This window comes from Panthera leo, chromosome B4 (assembly GCF_018350215.1).
Source record: "Panthera leo isolate Ple1 chromosome B4, P.leo_Ple1_pat1.1, whole genome shotgun sequence".
NCBI classification, from domain to species: Eukaryota; Metazoa; Chordata; class Mammalia; order Carnivora; family Felidae; genus Panthera; species Panthera leo.
The window spans coordinates 57,213,318-57,227,698 of NC_056685.1; the positions used below are offsets into that span (position 1 = coordinate 57,213,318).

The 14,381-nt window shown below is 34.7% G+C and overlaps 1 protein-coding gene across 12 annotated transcripts in view; it reads right to left on the minus strand.

The window, feature by feature from the left end:
* SOX5 (SRY-box transcription factor 5) overlaps window positions 1-14,381 on the minus strand; it is a 1,003,938-nt gene that overhangs the window by 537,061 nt on the left and 452,496 nt on the right. For all 12 annotated transcript variants that reach the window (XM_042946059.1, XM_042946058.1, XM_042946055.1 and 9 more), the window contains one exon: window positions 13,340-13,451. In XM_042946059.1, coding sequence (XP_042801993.1) covers window positions 13,340-13,341 — 2 coding nt within the window. In that variant the 5' untranslated portion in view covers window positions 13,342-13,451. The remainder of the gene's footprint in view (window positions 1-13,339; window positions 13,452-14,381) is intronic.

The window sequence follows — 14,381 nt, forward strand, 5'->3', positions numbered from 1 at the left end:
ATTGGCAGTGGCAAACCACACAGACCAATTTTTGTCATGCTACCACAGTCGATTTTACAGACTCTGTGTAACCAAGACTCTCTGGTGCTTTCCCTGACACACCACACAGCCCCTTCCAAGATCTGCTTCCAACACATTCAAGGGCTTTTCTGAACCAAACCTAACTGAAAACCTTTGGAGACTGGCACACAATTCTTACGATACTCCATGTTTTCCTTCCAAAGCCTGCATCTTTAATACATTATATTGGGTTTTTCCCATCACACATTTAATGTGTGAAATTTCTAAACTCTTCCCCTTCACTTATCTAAATTGAACTTTGGCAGCCAACAGTTAACTGTTGGAGACTTGCTTCAAAACGATCAAACCCTTTTCTAGATCTGATTGCAAGAAGTATCAGTGCCAAGATAGAAATTTCAGTCTTCATCATACACAAAATCAATATGTATGCTTTGCTCTGGAAAGAAAGCCACCTTGAAAATAATTAATAAAACATCAAAGCTACATACTACTTCAAAAATCCACATGAGACTGAAACATTCGAGGCAATTAAAAGAAATTATTAATTTATATAAGGTGGTACTTTTCTTTGTGTGTGTGTGTGTGTGTGTGTATATATATATATATATATATATATATATATATATATATATATATATATATCTCCACACTGAAATCTCAGTTTTGGCTTCAAAATGGCAATTTAAAATCTTAACAACATATCCATAGCAATTATGAATGTTACATTAAATACATAAGCTTTGAAAAACCATAAGAATAATTTGAAAATACTTAAATAATATCAAAACCTATGGAGAAATGCAAACTACATTTTACTGAAACACAATGCATAGGCATATTATTAGAATTTGGAAAAAAGGCATAAATTTTATATTACAGTATGTACGTAAGTGAAAGGAGACTTCCATAAAACACATGCCAACAAAACAAATCTCATGTATCAGCTGCATTTTAGTGTCCTACAGAGTTAACTTTAGTTAACTTTATTTATTCTTATATGCGCCTTGCTTAGTGGTAGATATTTTAAAAACAGGTTTAAAAAAAAAGGTGACTCAGAAGCACACTAGATATGGAAGACACAGGGAGGGGTGGTGGTGGTGGGAGAGCGAGAAAGAGAGAGGGAGACAGAGAGGGAGAGGGAGAGAGAATGAATCACATATTAGGGAGGTGCCTGAGAAAAGGAAAGCTTGATAGAAGAGATGATATTTCTCTTGGCTTTTGAAGATGAGCCAGTTGTTCAAGGCTGTGAACGGAAGGGTGCACGTCCTGGACCAGGGTGAATAACTGCATAAAGAGGAAGATGGAAAGCTCTGTTTGGGTAAGATAGATAAGGGTCTTGTTTACCTGGCTTAGGTGTTTAGACTCTATCAGCTAGGCAACTGGAAGTCATTAGAGGTTTTCAATCAGGAAGATGACATAACCAGATCTGCATTTTGAAAAGATAACTGGCATCATCAATGAGATAAATGGATCTGTAACAAGAGAGACGAGGCAAGGAGTCTACTCAGGAGAAATCTGTGATACACTGTGACAGATGGTGAGAACCTGCAGTAAGGTGGAAGCATTGATGCTTCAGAGCAATTTTCTCTGTGCTCTCTGGAAGGCCCAAACCCTAAATCCAAGCCAATGTATTGATTTCAAGGACCCACAAGGCGCTTGACAACTTTATTTAGCACTTCAAGAATATACATCTTTGCAGAGCACCTTTTTAGACATTTCTTAACCAAACCTCTTAAGCTCCTTAGAAATGAAAGGATAATATGTTTTCCTCAGTATTAGAGAAAACATTCAAATAGAAATTCTGTTACTATGACCTAGGGCTTCTGCATCAATGTCTTGAGAGCATCTACTGATCTACTTCTCTATTTGTCATTAATCTTGTACATCTGATGATACAGCAAAAGCTACAATGGTGTCTAATTTCAAATTGTATCTCCCTTCCTTATTAGTTTTGCTCTGTTCAATTTCATGAGCCAGCCAAAATGATGAAAAGACATGGCATTTGTTTGAAATTTGAGGAAAAAGAAGTAGGGTGGGTAGGAATGCACTAACCATGGAATCAGAGAACAAGGCTTTAGAATTGTTCTAGTCAATATTTTCATTTTAGAGATGAAGAAATCTTGACCCAGTGAGATAAGTGATTTGCCCAACATAAAATTAACTGCTAACAAGCCCACAAGAAACCATGTGATTGTTAACCCATTTTTTCTAAAGCTGTTTATTTTATAAATTATAACAATGTTGTTAACAAAATTTTGGGAAAGAAGTTATTGTTCAAGGATCCACAGAAAAGATAAATATATTTTTACCCTTCTTAAATCAGGAAGAAGCTTGTTTTATTTGTATTTTTATTAAATGAGAGTGATAGTCATTTAGTATTTAGCTACACAGTTGCATTAATATCCTAATCCTCTAATGGCACTGAAACATATATAATGAATTTGAAACCATTGATTAAAATGATTATTTCTTCAGGTCCAATATATGAATTCTTAAAGAGATCAGTCAAAGATATCCTTTGGGGTACCTTAATGATGATTTAAATCCTACAGCATGATTGAGTTGGTCAATTTCTCTTTCTTGAGCTGATTTTTAACCTTTTTTTTCTCCCTAGCTACAGCCTATTGCTGGTTTGTATTTTGATAGTAATTAACAACTGTAATGCATTAGTATTTAAGTCCACCTATGAGTTTTAGAACAGTGTAATTATTCCAGGACAGAACTGAATGGGTCTGCTAGGTAGAATTTGTGCATTGCATACATTTCCATTTCTTCATTTATTCAGAATACAAGTAATGTAAGGCTCACTGAGCAAACCTCACAACAATGACACATTGTTCAAATTCAGGAATAAGGGTGTTCTACTTTTACTTCCTATTATTCTAAAAAAAGTAGCAAAATTTTGATAAAGTTACTTGGGGACAAAGTCATGTATGTAAAAATAAAAATGCTCTTCTGAAAGAACAAAATATCTAAACAAAACTTGAAGAAGTAGAAAAAATGCCTTTGCATATTTGTCAGAAGTAGTATTAATAACTGCATGATTCCAAAACACGTAGATGTTTTGGAAAAAATATTCAGTAAAGATTAACCATCTCTATGATTCTAACACTAAGAATATAGAGGAGGCTCAATAAATTAATGTTTAGTGTCTAATCCAAATTTGATATTAACTAATAAGTACAGCCACATAATCTCTTACCACATTTCTTAAATTCTTCCTCATTACTAGAAAGTAACCTCCCCTACTTTAAAAGATCAAAATAAAAGCTGGTTTAATTGACTCTAGTTTTTGTATGCATTTGTGAAGGTGCATATCATTTTTACATAAATTGGAAAGAAACTGTTATTGCTAATACTAGTGTCTATTGTCTGTCTGCACACTTCACCTAGGACTATGGATTGTGTGTTGAAACTTCCAGTGTTTGAAGATCTGCTTCTTTGCCCTTTGAACCGTAAGTCACTTTTGTCCCCAAATATTGTTTGCTGCATTCTGATTGATCTGTGTGCTTTTGCATCTTCCCCAGGATTCCACAACTGTGCCACATTGCTTAAACCATGCAGAGTGAGCACAAATATTTGATAAGCAAAGGTGATTTTCCTAAGTCTTTTTACAGGAAGAAATGGCATTGTTGCTAGTGTATGATTTTCATATGTCTCATTGTGATGGTTAAATTAAAACAAAACAAAACAAAAGAAAACAAGCTTGGCAATGAAATCAGAAAAAAAAAAATAAGGACAATTCTCTGTACTGGTACATATATAAATTAGGATTACCTTAGCTGGGTCTCTGTAATCATTAGCAGTAATGTGCTTATTAACTTGTTAGTTTAATACATATGGCATCAAAGTAAAACCTAATGATGGAATCAAGCAAAATCACAAAATGATCGTTTTCTCTCTTTACCCTAAGCTGAGCAAGGAACCTTTCCAAGCAGTGTGAACTCACTGGCTTCCCCATAACGCTACAGAGCCCACGCTGCCATATAACTGGGAATCGGAGAGGTGAGGTCATTTCATCACTCCTTGGAAAAAAATGCAAAACGTCTGCTAAAATCTGACTTCATTTGATTTACTCTCCAAGACTGTTTTTTATTAAATATGTTTGACTGCTATCTCTAATTAAATGTAGAATTAATTTTGGCAAACTAACCACAGATGCAGTTTATGTTCAATTTTATCAGACAGATTTATTTATAAGCTGTCAACTTCTTGAAAGACTTCATTTTGGAGCAGTTTTAAATTGCTAACAGTAGCTGTAAATGGAGCTACTGTTCTCTGGAACACTAAAGGAAAAGTATGCTATAAATGTCCATTCCATCTGTGAGGAATCATAAAACAATCACATTCCTTTATTTTTTTTTCCTCCGTAGGACCTTTATTAAATTAGTTCAACTCAATTAAAAATAACTTCAAAAACATTTCAGAGCCCTTTGTTTCATGGAATACTTGGAACTCTCTGCACGGAACGTCACCCTTTTAACTAATCCCTTTTAGTAAATGGAGGAGAATAGTGGTATTGTGACTTCAGACAGTGCTTTCAAGGGTCTCTACTGTACCGAATTGAGGTCACTGCAAGACAATGCTCAACACCCAATAGCCATTCAAACATTCTTCACAACTCTATCAAACGTGTCTTTCTTTCTCTCACCCGCTTTCTCTCATGGCAAACTCAGAGGACAATGGAAAAGCCTCTAGCACCATTTATGGTCACCATATTTGCACATGACAAAGTCTATTCTTCCTGGTTTGCCAACTCCCTGTAAAAAGAATGAACCCTAGGATAGATTTTCCCACCATTACTGTTATTCAAACTTATTTTGTATTTAATTATTTTTGTTGTTGTTGTTAGAGGGCCGCTCCATGGCATTTGAGAAGCTGACTTGCTATTTTCGTGCATGTGTAACAAAGCAGAGACTAAATGCAGAATTAAATATGTCACATTATAGCCAGCATATGCATGATGGGGCGCACAATTTAGTACAAAACGGAGACAAATGAGGAAATTGGAATTATTATACCTTGTCTTCTTGTCTAACATTAATAGTATTATAAAACTTACTGTTTACCCATGAACCACCATGCTTGTGCCCCACAAGCACTATTTAGTTTTGCTTGGGAGTTTTTATGGCTGCAGCCACAAACAAACAAAATCAATTGCTGTAAATTTTTCTCACCAGGGCTGCTCCTTTTTGAACGAAGAAAAAAAGAAAAAAAAGATGTATCCAGAGCATCGTCCTCCAAACAAACAAGAAGAGCACATATTTGCAAGCTATATAGTAAAGTTGTTGCAATGAAGATTTTGATTTTAATTAAGAATGGGATTTGTAGGACAATTAGTGAGATGTAATATTCTTTGCAAGAAACAGTACCCTTATTGGAAATACCACCTAAATGGAGCGGGGGCATTTGGAGCTGCACAGAGACTTATATCTATGGGTTTCTACAGTTAATGAGAAAGAAAAATACAAGGAAAATGTAGGTACCTCACCTGAAATCCAGGAATACAAATACCGTTTGCCTGGTTTTTTTTCCCCTCCTTAATTTTTCTTTTTAATTTAAACCATAGAAATCTGTGCTGTTGAGATTTCAACCAGGTAATCATCTTATCATTAATACGTTTATGTTATTTCTTCACATTGACTTTAAACCACTGATCATTAGGAGTATACCTCATCTTTTTTGATGATTTTACAAGGACATAATAATATACTTAATAGTAATAAAGGCAACGAACTCTCCAGTTATTTTTGGTATGCTCAGCTGTCCTGACATTAAAAAGAGGGCTTTTTCTTACAGTATAGAAAATAATTTGTGTAATTGTTTAAATGTTGGAATGACCATTTCCTTTACAGTACATAAATTTTCATGTGTTATAAAAACTAACATTGTATTTATTAATCAAATGCCTGATAATTTCCCATGTCTATTCAATTAATTTCATAACAAAATTTTCATTTTTCCTTTATAAGCAATAAGATTAAACATTACCAAGTGAGTTAAGGGATCTCCTTTCTCTAGCAGATGGAAAAGATACTAACAGTGAGTATGTCACCAGATATTATGCTGTCAATAATAAAGGCCAAATACATATAATCACATATATGTCATTTTAAACAGTGTAGTAAGCCCAAAACTCTTCACTATTTATTCTATAGTATTAAGCATATTCTATCTGCCAGGCATTACACCAAACAATGGTAGAGTACAATATACAACGAGGATATCTTAATGCAGTTTATCATATGCTGGAATGACATACATCTAAACCAGTATAATCAGTCACACTGTGTGAAGGGCAGTAGATACACAAATAGGTATAAGATTTCTTTCATTGTACAAATTGAAAGTGCAAATTCCCCACTATGGCAGGCAGGCTGGATAGAATCTATGGTAGCTTTTGAATTCCCACCTGAAAAGCATCATGGGAAGTATATTAGGGTTGAGAATGAGATGTACAGAATTTAACTTGGGGAAGGGGTAAAAAAGAACACTAAAGGGAACAGAAACATGTGGATTATAATAAGGAATATTTAGTGGCCCATTATTTGATGATGCTATTTATATGGGATTAGGGCAAGGCAGGTCTGGAAGTTCAGATTGAGGCCATAGTGTAGCTGGTGGCCCTTAAGTGCTATCCTCAACTGCAATCGATTGGTGTAGGAAGAGATGGGGAGCCGGATAAGGACCTCCAAGTCTACTTGAGGATTTCAAATGAGAAGGGATGAGAGAATGGGGTTTTTTCTGTGCCAAAGGAAAGGAGAAGATGCATGAAACAGAAAAAAAAAATGTGCTTTGGAAACCAGATATGGTGGCTGAGAAGAGGAAAGGAGCCAATGTGATCACAAAGGTCTTACACCAGGCTGGCTGGATCTATAAATGGTTCGACCATGTGAAATTGCCAACTCAATACATCCTTCAAATAATATTTGAAGAAAGGCAGTAGAGAGGGAAGAAAGCTCCAAGGAGAAAAATGTGGTTTGTGTCTAGATTCAAGAAACAAAAGGATGAAGTAGAGTCAGTAAAATGGTTACATGAAAGTCTCCTGTAGAGCTAGAATTCACACTTAATTTCCTTAGTATAACTGAAACATGGGAGAGTTGTTTTTCCCTCCAGTGTTAGCTTCAAAATATAACAGACTTCATATTTTGTATAACTTTCCAAAACCTAAAATTCCTGATTCATCATTTTGCTCCTTTACTGTCCTTTAACTAAAGCCCTATGTGTGGCATTTTTAAAATGAAATTTCAGTTTAAAAATATGTCTTTGTACACTTTATTTCAGAACACAGTAAAATATAAACATAACACTTCACCAATTCAAGCACGCAACCAACCTACCAGTTACGATAACTTTGTAGTTATTATCAATTATCTTCAATTTCAAAAAATGGTTTTCCTCATGCAATTTTGAATCACATTTTACCTTTGATTTAATTCTATAACTTCAGTGGAAATTCAAAAGGTGTGTATTGTCCTTTAATAGCTGTCCCATTATAAGAAATGCTAAATCTTAACTATGGCTGTCTTGCTCCTGATTAATAAGCTTTGTAAAATGTCAATAATGTTAAATGGAGCTTCAGTATAATCATTTGGATATTTCCTTTATTCACTCTTTTTTTTTAATTTTAAAAAGTTTTTTAAGGTTATTCATTTTTGAGAGAGAGAGAGTCAGAGCATGAGTCAGGGAGGGGCAGAGAGACAGAGAGAGAGAGAGAGACAGAGACAGAGACAGAGACAGAGACAGAATCTGAAATAGGCTCCAGGCTCTGAGCTGTCAGCACAGGGCCTGATGCAGGGCTCAAAACCATGAACCATGAGATCATGACCTGAGCTGACTGAGCCACCCGGGCGCCCCTCCTTTATTCACTAACTACCTTGTGGAGAAAGTGTCCATATCACACTTTCATAAGGATTATGTGGAAGACAGGCTGACTTCAAAATTCCCAAAGACCACCTGAAAATGGAGGGTATGTGTTCTTACAGGGTGATAATAAAGACAGCTGACCCACAGAGCCACCACATTCCAACCCAGTACCTTTGTTCAAAATAAAAGGCCCCATCCTTTGGACTGACCTTTCCCAGCAAACAAGAACTTAGCCAGAAAGAGGTGCAAGAGGTGAATGTCAGCTCTGTTCACCCCTATTCATCTCCTCAACTGGGCTCCTTTGGGCCATGGGAAAACTGCACAGTTGAGTCTGGGGCTCCAGCCTACCACATGCCAGGAATTCTGTTCTATGCATTCCATATACATTATCTCCATTAATTCTCAAAATAGCTCTGAGCTGCAATAATTGTGCCCATTTCTGAGGTTAGCTAACTTGCCTAAGATCACAGTTAGTGGCAGCATTCAAGTTGTTGGATTAGCATTCTGACCTCAAAGACCTCATTCTTATCCACAATGAATAATTGCCAGTATCATTATGTTAAACAAATATTTAATTTCATGCTTTTACATAACTATGCTTTGTTAATTATTTGGCTATTATATACATGTATATTAGTAGTCATGGGCTGATTAAGTCCCACATTTACAACATAGCAGTTTCCTTAGGTGACAACTTCCTAATAAATGGAGGGAGGTATATCTAGAAAGATTCCACCAAGGGTTTCAAATTTTGTCAGCTGAAAGAAGAAAAAACTATTCCATTTTGGAAAAAAAAAAAACTTGTCATTAACAGAAAAGAAAAACTACTATTAATTTTTGGAAAAGAAATCACAAACTACTATTAATGGGACAAAGAAATTAACTCTAAAAGTATCTCTCCCTTTAATGCCCTCTTCAAAATAAAAGCTTATTCAGCACACTCAAATTAGTAAAAAAAAAAATCCCCCAAATTAAGATAAACAGTATAAGTTATCCACACAGACAAGCGAGCCTATGCTTAAAAACACAAACAAAAAATCAAATTACACTAATAATATTTTACTTGGTAATAAAATAGTTCTTAAAGCATTTCTCAACTCAAACTAGTTTTGCCAAATCAAAAATTTTCTTTTGGGTAGTTAAGAAGGCCAAGAGTATACCAAATGATTTAAAAACCATTTTCCCTATTACCATCCATTTTCCCAAAGGCAGCACTGGCAAACAATTTGGCTCTTAAGGGAGAGAAAACATTGTACATTTTTTTTCATTGTCAAAATAAACCTTAGTTAAGAAACTGCTGGTTGCAAATAATTTAAAACCTCTCAAGTATTGGGTAAAATCAGTATATACTGCAGGCTACATAACCTTAGAATGTTTTCCCCTTAAGACATGATTCAAGAAACAATGGAGAGTGCGTGCTAATTCCCCCAGTACCTGTATAAATGTCACAAGAATAGAAAATCCATTTGCTTGTTTTTAAAGTAATCTTAAACTCACAGACTTTGGATTATAGAATTTCACAAACAAGAAGTGGACGTTGAGGGGGGGAGGAGGGAGAGAGGGAGGGAAAAGGAGGAGGAAGAGTAAACTGCCACACCTTAGGAAAATTTAGTTTCAAAATATATTAATGGAGCTAGAGGGCAGGAGAAAACTTCAGAAATGATTTCCCAGGGACTGATGTTTCACCCATGAAATCAAACTTTAAAAATGATGTTATTATTTCATTTCTAGTAACTATAGTTCTCTCCATGGAGTCTGAGGGGCCTAAGAAGCCCAGGAGAGTCAAAACATTCAGGAAAACAGTTCTGGTTTTGTTTTTTGTTTTTTGTTTTTCCTTTTAAATTAGTCACTATATACAAATCCACTGAGGGTGGTGAGGATTTTCAAACTCATTGAACACATGACTATAAAATACAAAAATATAATCAAATATTCAAGGTTTAGAATGTTATATTCATTCATTCAATGAATCATTATTTTTGTCCCAGCAATATTTCAAGAATACTTCCAAAGTGCCAAAGACAGGGTTCCAAGATCTTTAAACAAAAATGACATATAAATATCATGTTTTCACAAAATTTAGAATGACCTGTTTTCTTAATTATTTAAATATACATTTAATTAACTTAGTACCAACGGCTCCTACATATGTTTCTACATATTGGACACTGCCCAGGCAGCTACAGTACAACCACATGTTTAAAGAACTACCAAGTGCATTCTCTCTCTTTCTCTCTTTCTCCCTCCCTCCCCACAATGTACATAATGTATATCTATCTATAGCTATATGTATATATATGCACATATATATTAGATTGTTTTTATTGCATAATCATTAGCAATAATAATTATTGTTCCATAAATTACCAGAATATTAATCATAATTATGAGTGAAATGCATTGATAAGACAAAAGGTTGTAACGACAAATTTTCAAAGACAGATGCTGTGGTTTAATTGTGATGCCCTCCTTGTGCACATATTTAAACAGTAATATGAAGCAATAAATATTCCTTATCTTTATTACTCATCTTCTCTTGTGTCCATTTTTACTTTTATGTGGTTATTAAAGTATATGGAATAAAACCAATTAGGTGCTTTGCCTACAAGTGTCAGGCAGATCTACTTGGTTACTAGAGTGTAAAGGTCTACATGGGGAAGATAAATTTATCTTTGATAAAATGATTAAAATGGCAGATTATATGTTCTTTATTCCAGCTGAGAGAAAATGCCCTGCAAAGTGATTATGAATGTGATATATTGGGGAGCAAGAAACTTCAATTTAAGGTGTAACCTCCAGTTATAAATTCTGAGATCATTTAATTTTCTACTGCAAATAATATGTTTGGAATATGAGGAAACAATCCATCCCACTTTTCTAGGAAACGATTCTTAAATATTTTTTCTTCTTTGGAAATCTTCCTTTTAATAGTACTTAAAAGTATATGGATCTAAATATTTACAGCCTCCATTTATTCAAGTAACAGGCAAAAATAAAAGCATCTTGTTTCTGCGCACCACCCCCACCCCCCACAAATACAGCCAACAGGGTCTCAGTATAATGAAGAGAAAGACAGGCCTCTTTAGTCTTCACCATTCTTCCAACTAATATCCCAGAAATGGGCCAAAAAGCAGGCAGAGGGTTTTACATTCCCCTAGGAATGCTGTGAGCAACGAGTGAGAACCTCTGAGCTTACATTTTAGAATTCTTAAAAGGAAGTATAGACACCCATGACCATAAATCTCAGCTTCTTTGCCCAGTAAATCAAGGTTGTATCAACACAGGGCTACCGAATCAAAAATATATTGATCCTACATATTTTCAATATCAGTCTAATGGCGAAAGTAGATTTTAACAGAAAGGATTCATTTTGAAGATAGACTGAACTTCTCCCCACCCCCAATAATGATGACCTCTGGAGAAGCTGTTTTAGCAACTGTCCACTGTTGTCATTTATATAATGTGGTACGTTTTTTTTCTCATTAATATAAGAGCAGCATAGTATCACAGTTTCTGCTAGCAAAAGCTGCCTTAGTGAGGCTTGCATTGACACTGAACTACCAAACATTGCCATGCATACCTGCCGAATCCAGAAGAAACTATCAAACACTATTTGGTAGAGCAGGGGAAGCACGGAGAGGAGACACACATACGGATTTGATTACTTGAATGTAAGTGAATAATCTGGCAATCTAATATTAATTAAGATATTTTGAATGATTTACTAAACACTACAGGCTAATTTTAGTCTTCCTTCTAGCTATCTATCTTCTGATCACTACTATTTCGGATGATTTGCTGTTTCCACTTGAATATGGCTATAGATTCTTACAATGATAAAATATTTTTTCCCCTAAATCAGTCATTCACAAACGTTTCCATCTCAACACATTTGAGAAACATTATACAATCCTATCGACAACAGCAGTCCATTATGGCAGTAAATCTTAATTAGGGACATATATTTAAAAGAGAAGTAATTTTTAAAGCACCTTGTTCACTCGGCCTTCTGAATTGCACCCCGTAGAAGGGTTGTATCCTATGGTTCACAATCATTTCCAATTTACTGAATAAAGTAACAAAATGTTTAATTATCAGTTTTTATGCCTGAGATACTTATAATAAAATTGCTGATGACTCCTTAAAGAGTATTTAGATAACACCAGTAATATACTGGTTGCAAATGAAAAATACTGGTATTCATCCAAAAGTCAGTAACATATCTGTGTGAAAATATCTGTACATTTCAGAGGGTAAAAATATTAGTGAAGAGGGAAGATAAAAGAAACATAATTTCTAGCTGATCAATAATTCCTTATTTTAGCTCTTGCTTCTAACAAATTCCTCCATATCAAGGAGAGAGCAGATTTTCTGCCTCATCCTAAAAAAACAAAGAATGACTGCTATTCCCTTCCCCCCAGTTTCTATATACAGTCACTAAAACCATCTGCATTCCAGTCATCATTACAAATGATCGCTTTGCCAGATCTAGTCCCATAAATTGATATATTGGAAAAACTGGCATGAATATTTTAATGCCCTGACATCCTAAAGAATGAGCTTTAGGTTTTATTTTTATATATGAATATTAGGAATGTATATATGATTATACACAAATGTCTTTATATATTCATGCATAGAAAAATTAATCAAATAGAAAACTTAATTTTTGTTAATCTTTTAATGTATATGCTACAGAGTTATATTGTCATCTTTGATAAATGTGGGAAATTGAGGCACAGAAGTACCCTCTAGGTGATAACCAAACAGCATATGACAAAGAGCAGAAAGACTGGTAAAATGCCCATGCCTTATGTGCTTTCCTCTCTGGTCTAAACACCAGATTGCCATAGAGATTCCTATAAGGAATTCTTTAAGATGAGACCTGAATAGTTAAAGTAAATGAAAGATGTATTCTGAATGTGGGGATTCTCAGCTACTATATTTCCTTCTTCATTTCTGTAAAGTTAGTTGGCTCTCTACAAGTGTTTGGGATAATAAAAGCATTTATATAAAGTAGTTCTAGTAGCTTTTTGCAATTATTAAACTACATCTATTACATAAGAAATGGAAAGCATATAGGTGTATTTTTTCCTTCAATGAAAGGAATAAGAGCAGGTATAACAATTTAAGGACAAAGAATCAGTATGCCCAAAATAGGCGTTTAATGACTAAATATTTTAGATGACTAAGAATCAGAATATGTGATTTTAAAATATCTTGAAATCCCCATAAAATGGAGATTACCTCATATTGTAATTTTTTTCTTATCCTTATTAATCTTCTTATACTTTTTGTTGACGTAGATCTTGCTTTTAAAGGAAACAGCAAATCCATCATTTGCAAGTGTCTTTTCCAAATCCTTAACTTCACACTCAGGGAAAGTAATTATTTGCCTCACTTTGTAATGATAGTTGGCTAATGGAAGGGAAACATAAACTCATTCACTTACATTTCTGTGTGACCATGAAGAGCGCTCCTGGAACGATAAAGTGTTCCTTCTTACTATCTGGTTAAAGACCACTGACTAAAACAGCCCGAGAGCTCAAGGAAACATACGGCTCCTGCAAGTGAGACAATAAAATTATATATTAGTAGGATTATCTGTAACAAAGGCACAAATATAAGAAAATAACTATGGTCAGTGAGTCCCCTCAGCGGAAAAAAAAATCAGACTGTTGGACAAATATTTGGATAAATGGAAATATTTGGATTAAAATATATCCAAAGTATCTGCAAGTTTTACTGTACATTTCATTATTTTGGTTCACAGCTTACTTGTACCAATACACTCTCAGTGTCAGATAGAGCAAGATATGTGCCTTAAGCACTTCGGGGTAATTGGCGGTGCGTTTTGGGCACCCAATCTGAAAGTAAATCATGAGACCGTAGGGACTGACATTTAGAGACAGACTAAATTGCGTAACACCGAAATATCTGAACTAGAGCTCTGTGCTCTTGGGAGGATTTGGAGAGGGATGCCACTGAACACCTGACAGACAAGACTGCTTTTTGTTGTTTTTCGAGCCTACAAGTTGACAGAGAAGTGTCGACACCTTATGGAAAAACCTGAAAAACATTCCAGTGAGCAAGAGTTCTGCTGCTCTATTTTCTGTACTTTCTTTCTTTTAATTGTCATTCAGAACAACTTTTGAAGAACAAAGCCCAAGTGCGTTCTTAAGTTTGGCTCTTTGTTCACCAATTCAAAAAATAAACTTGCTTTGCGACGTTGCCTGACAAGAAATCACAATATTTCAGACACGCTCGACTTCTCAGAGGAATACACAGTAGGTATTGATGTTTTTTAAATATCACATGTCTTGTATTTAAGCTGAAACACAATAAAGGGAATATAGAATACGAATGAAATAGAATTCTATATCATAACAAAATTATTAATGATATTTTGTTGTACATTGTATCAATGATGTCTTACTGAATGAAACTAATGGCAAAATTTGAAATTTGAAAAGCATCTAAAATACAAATTAGAT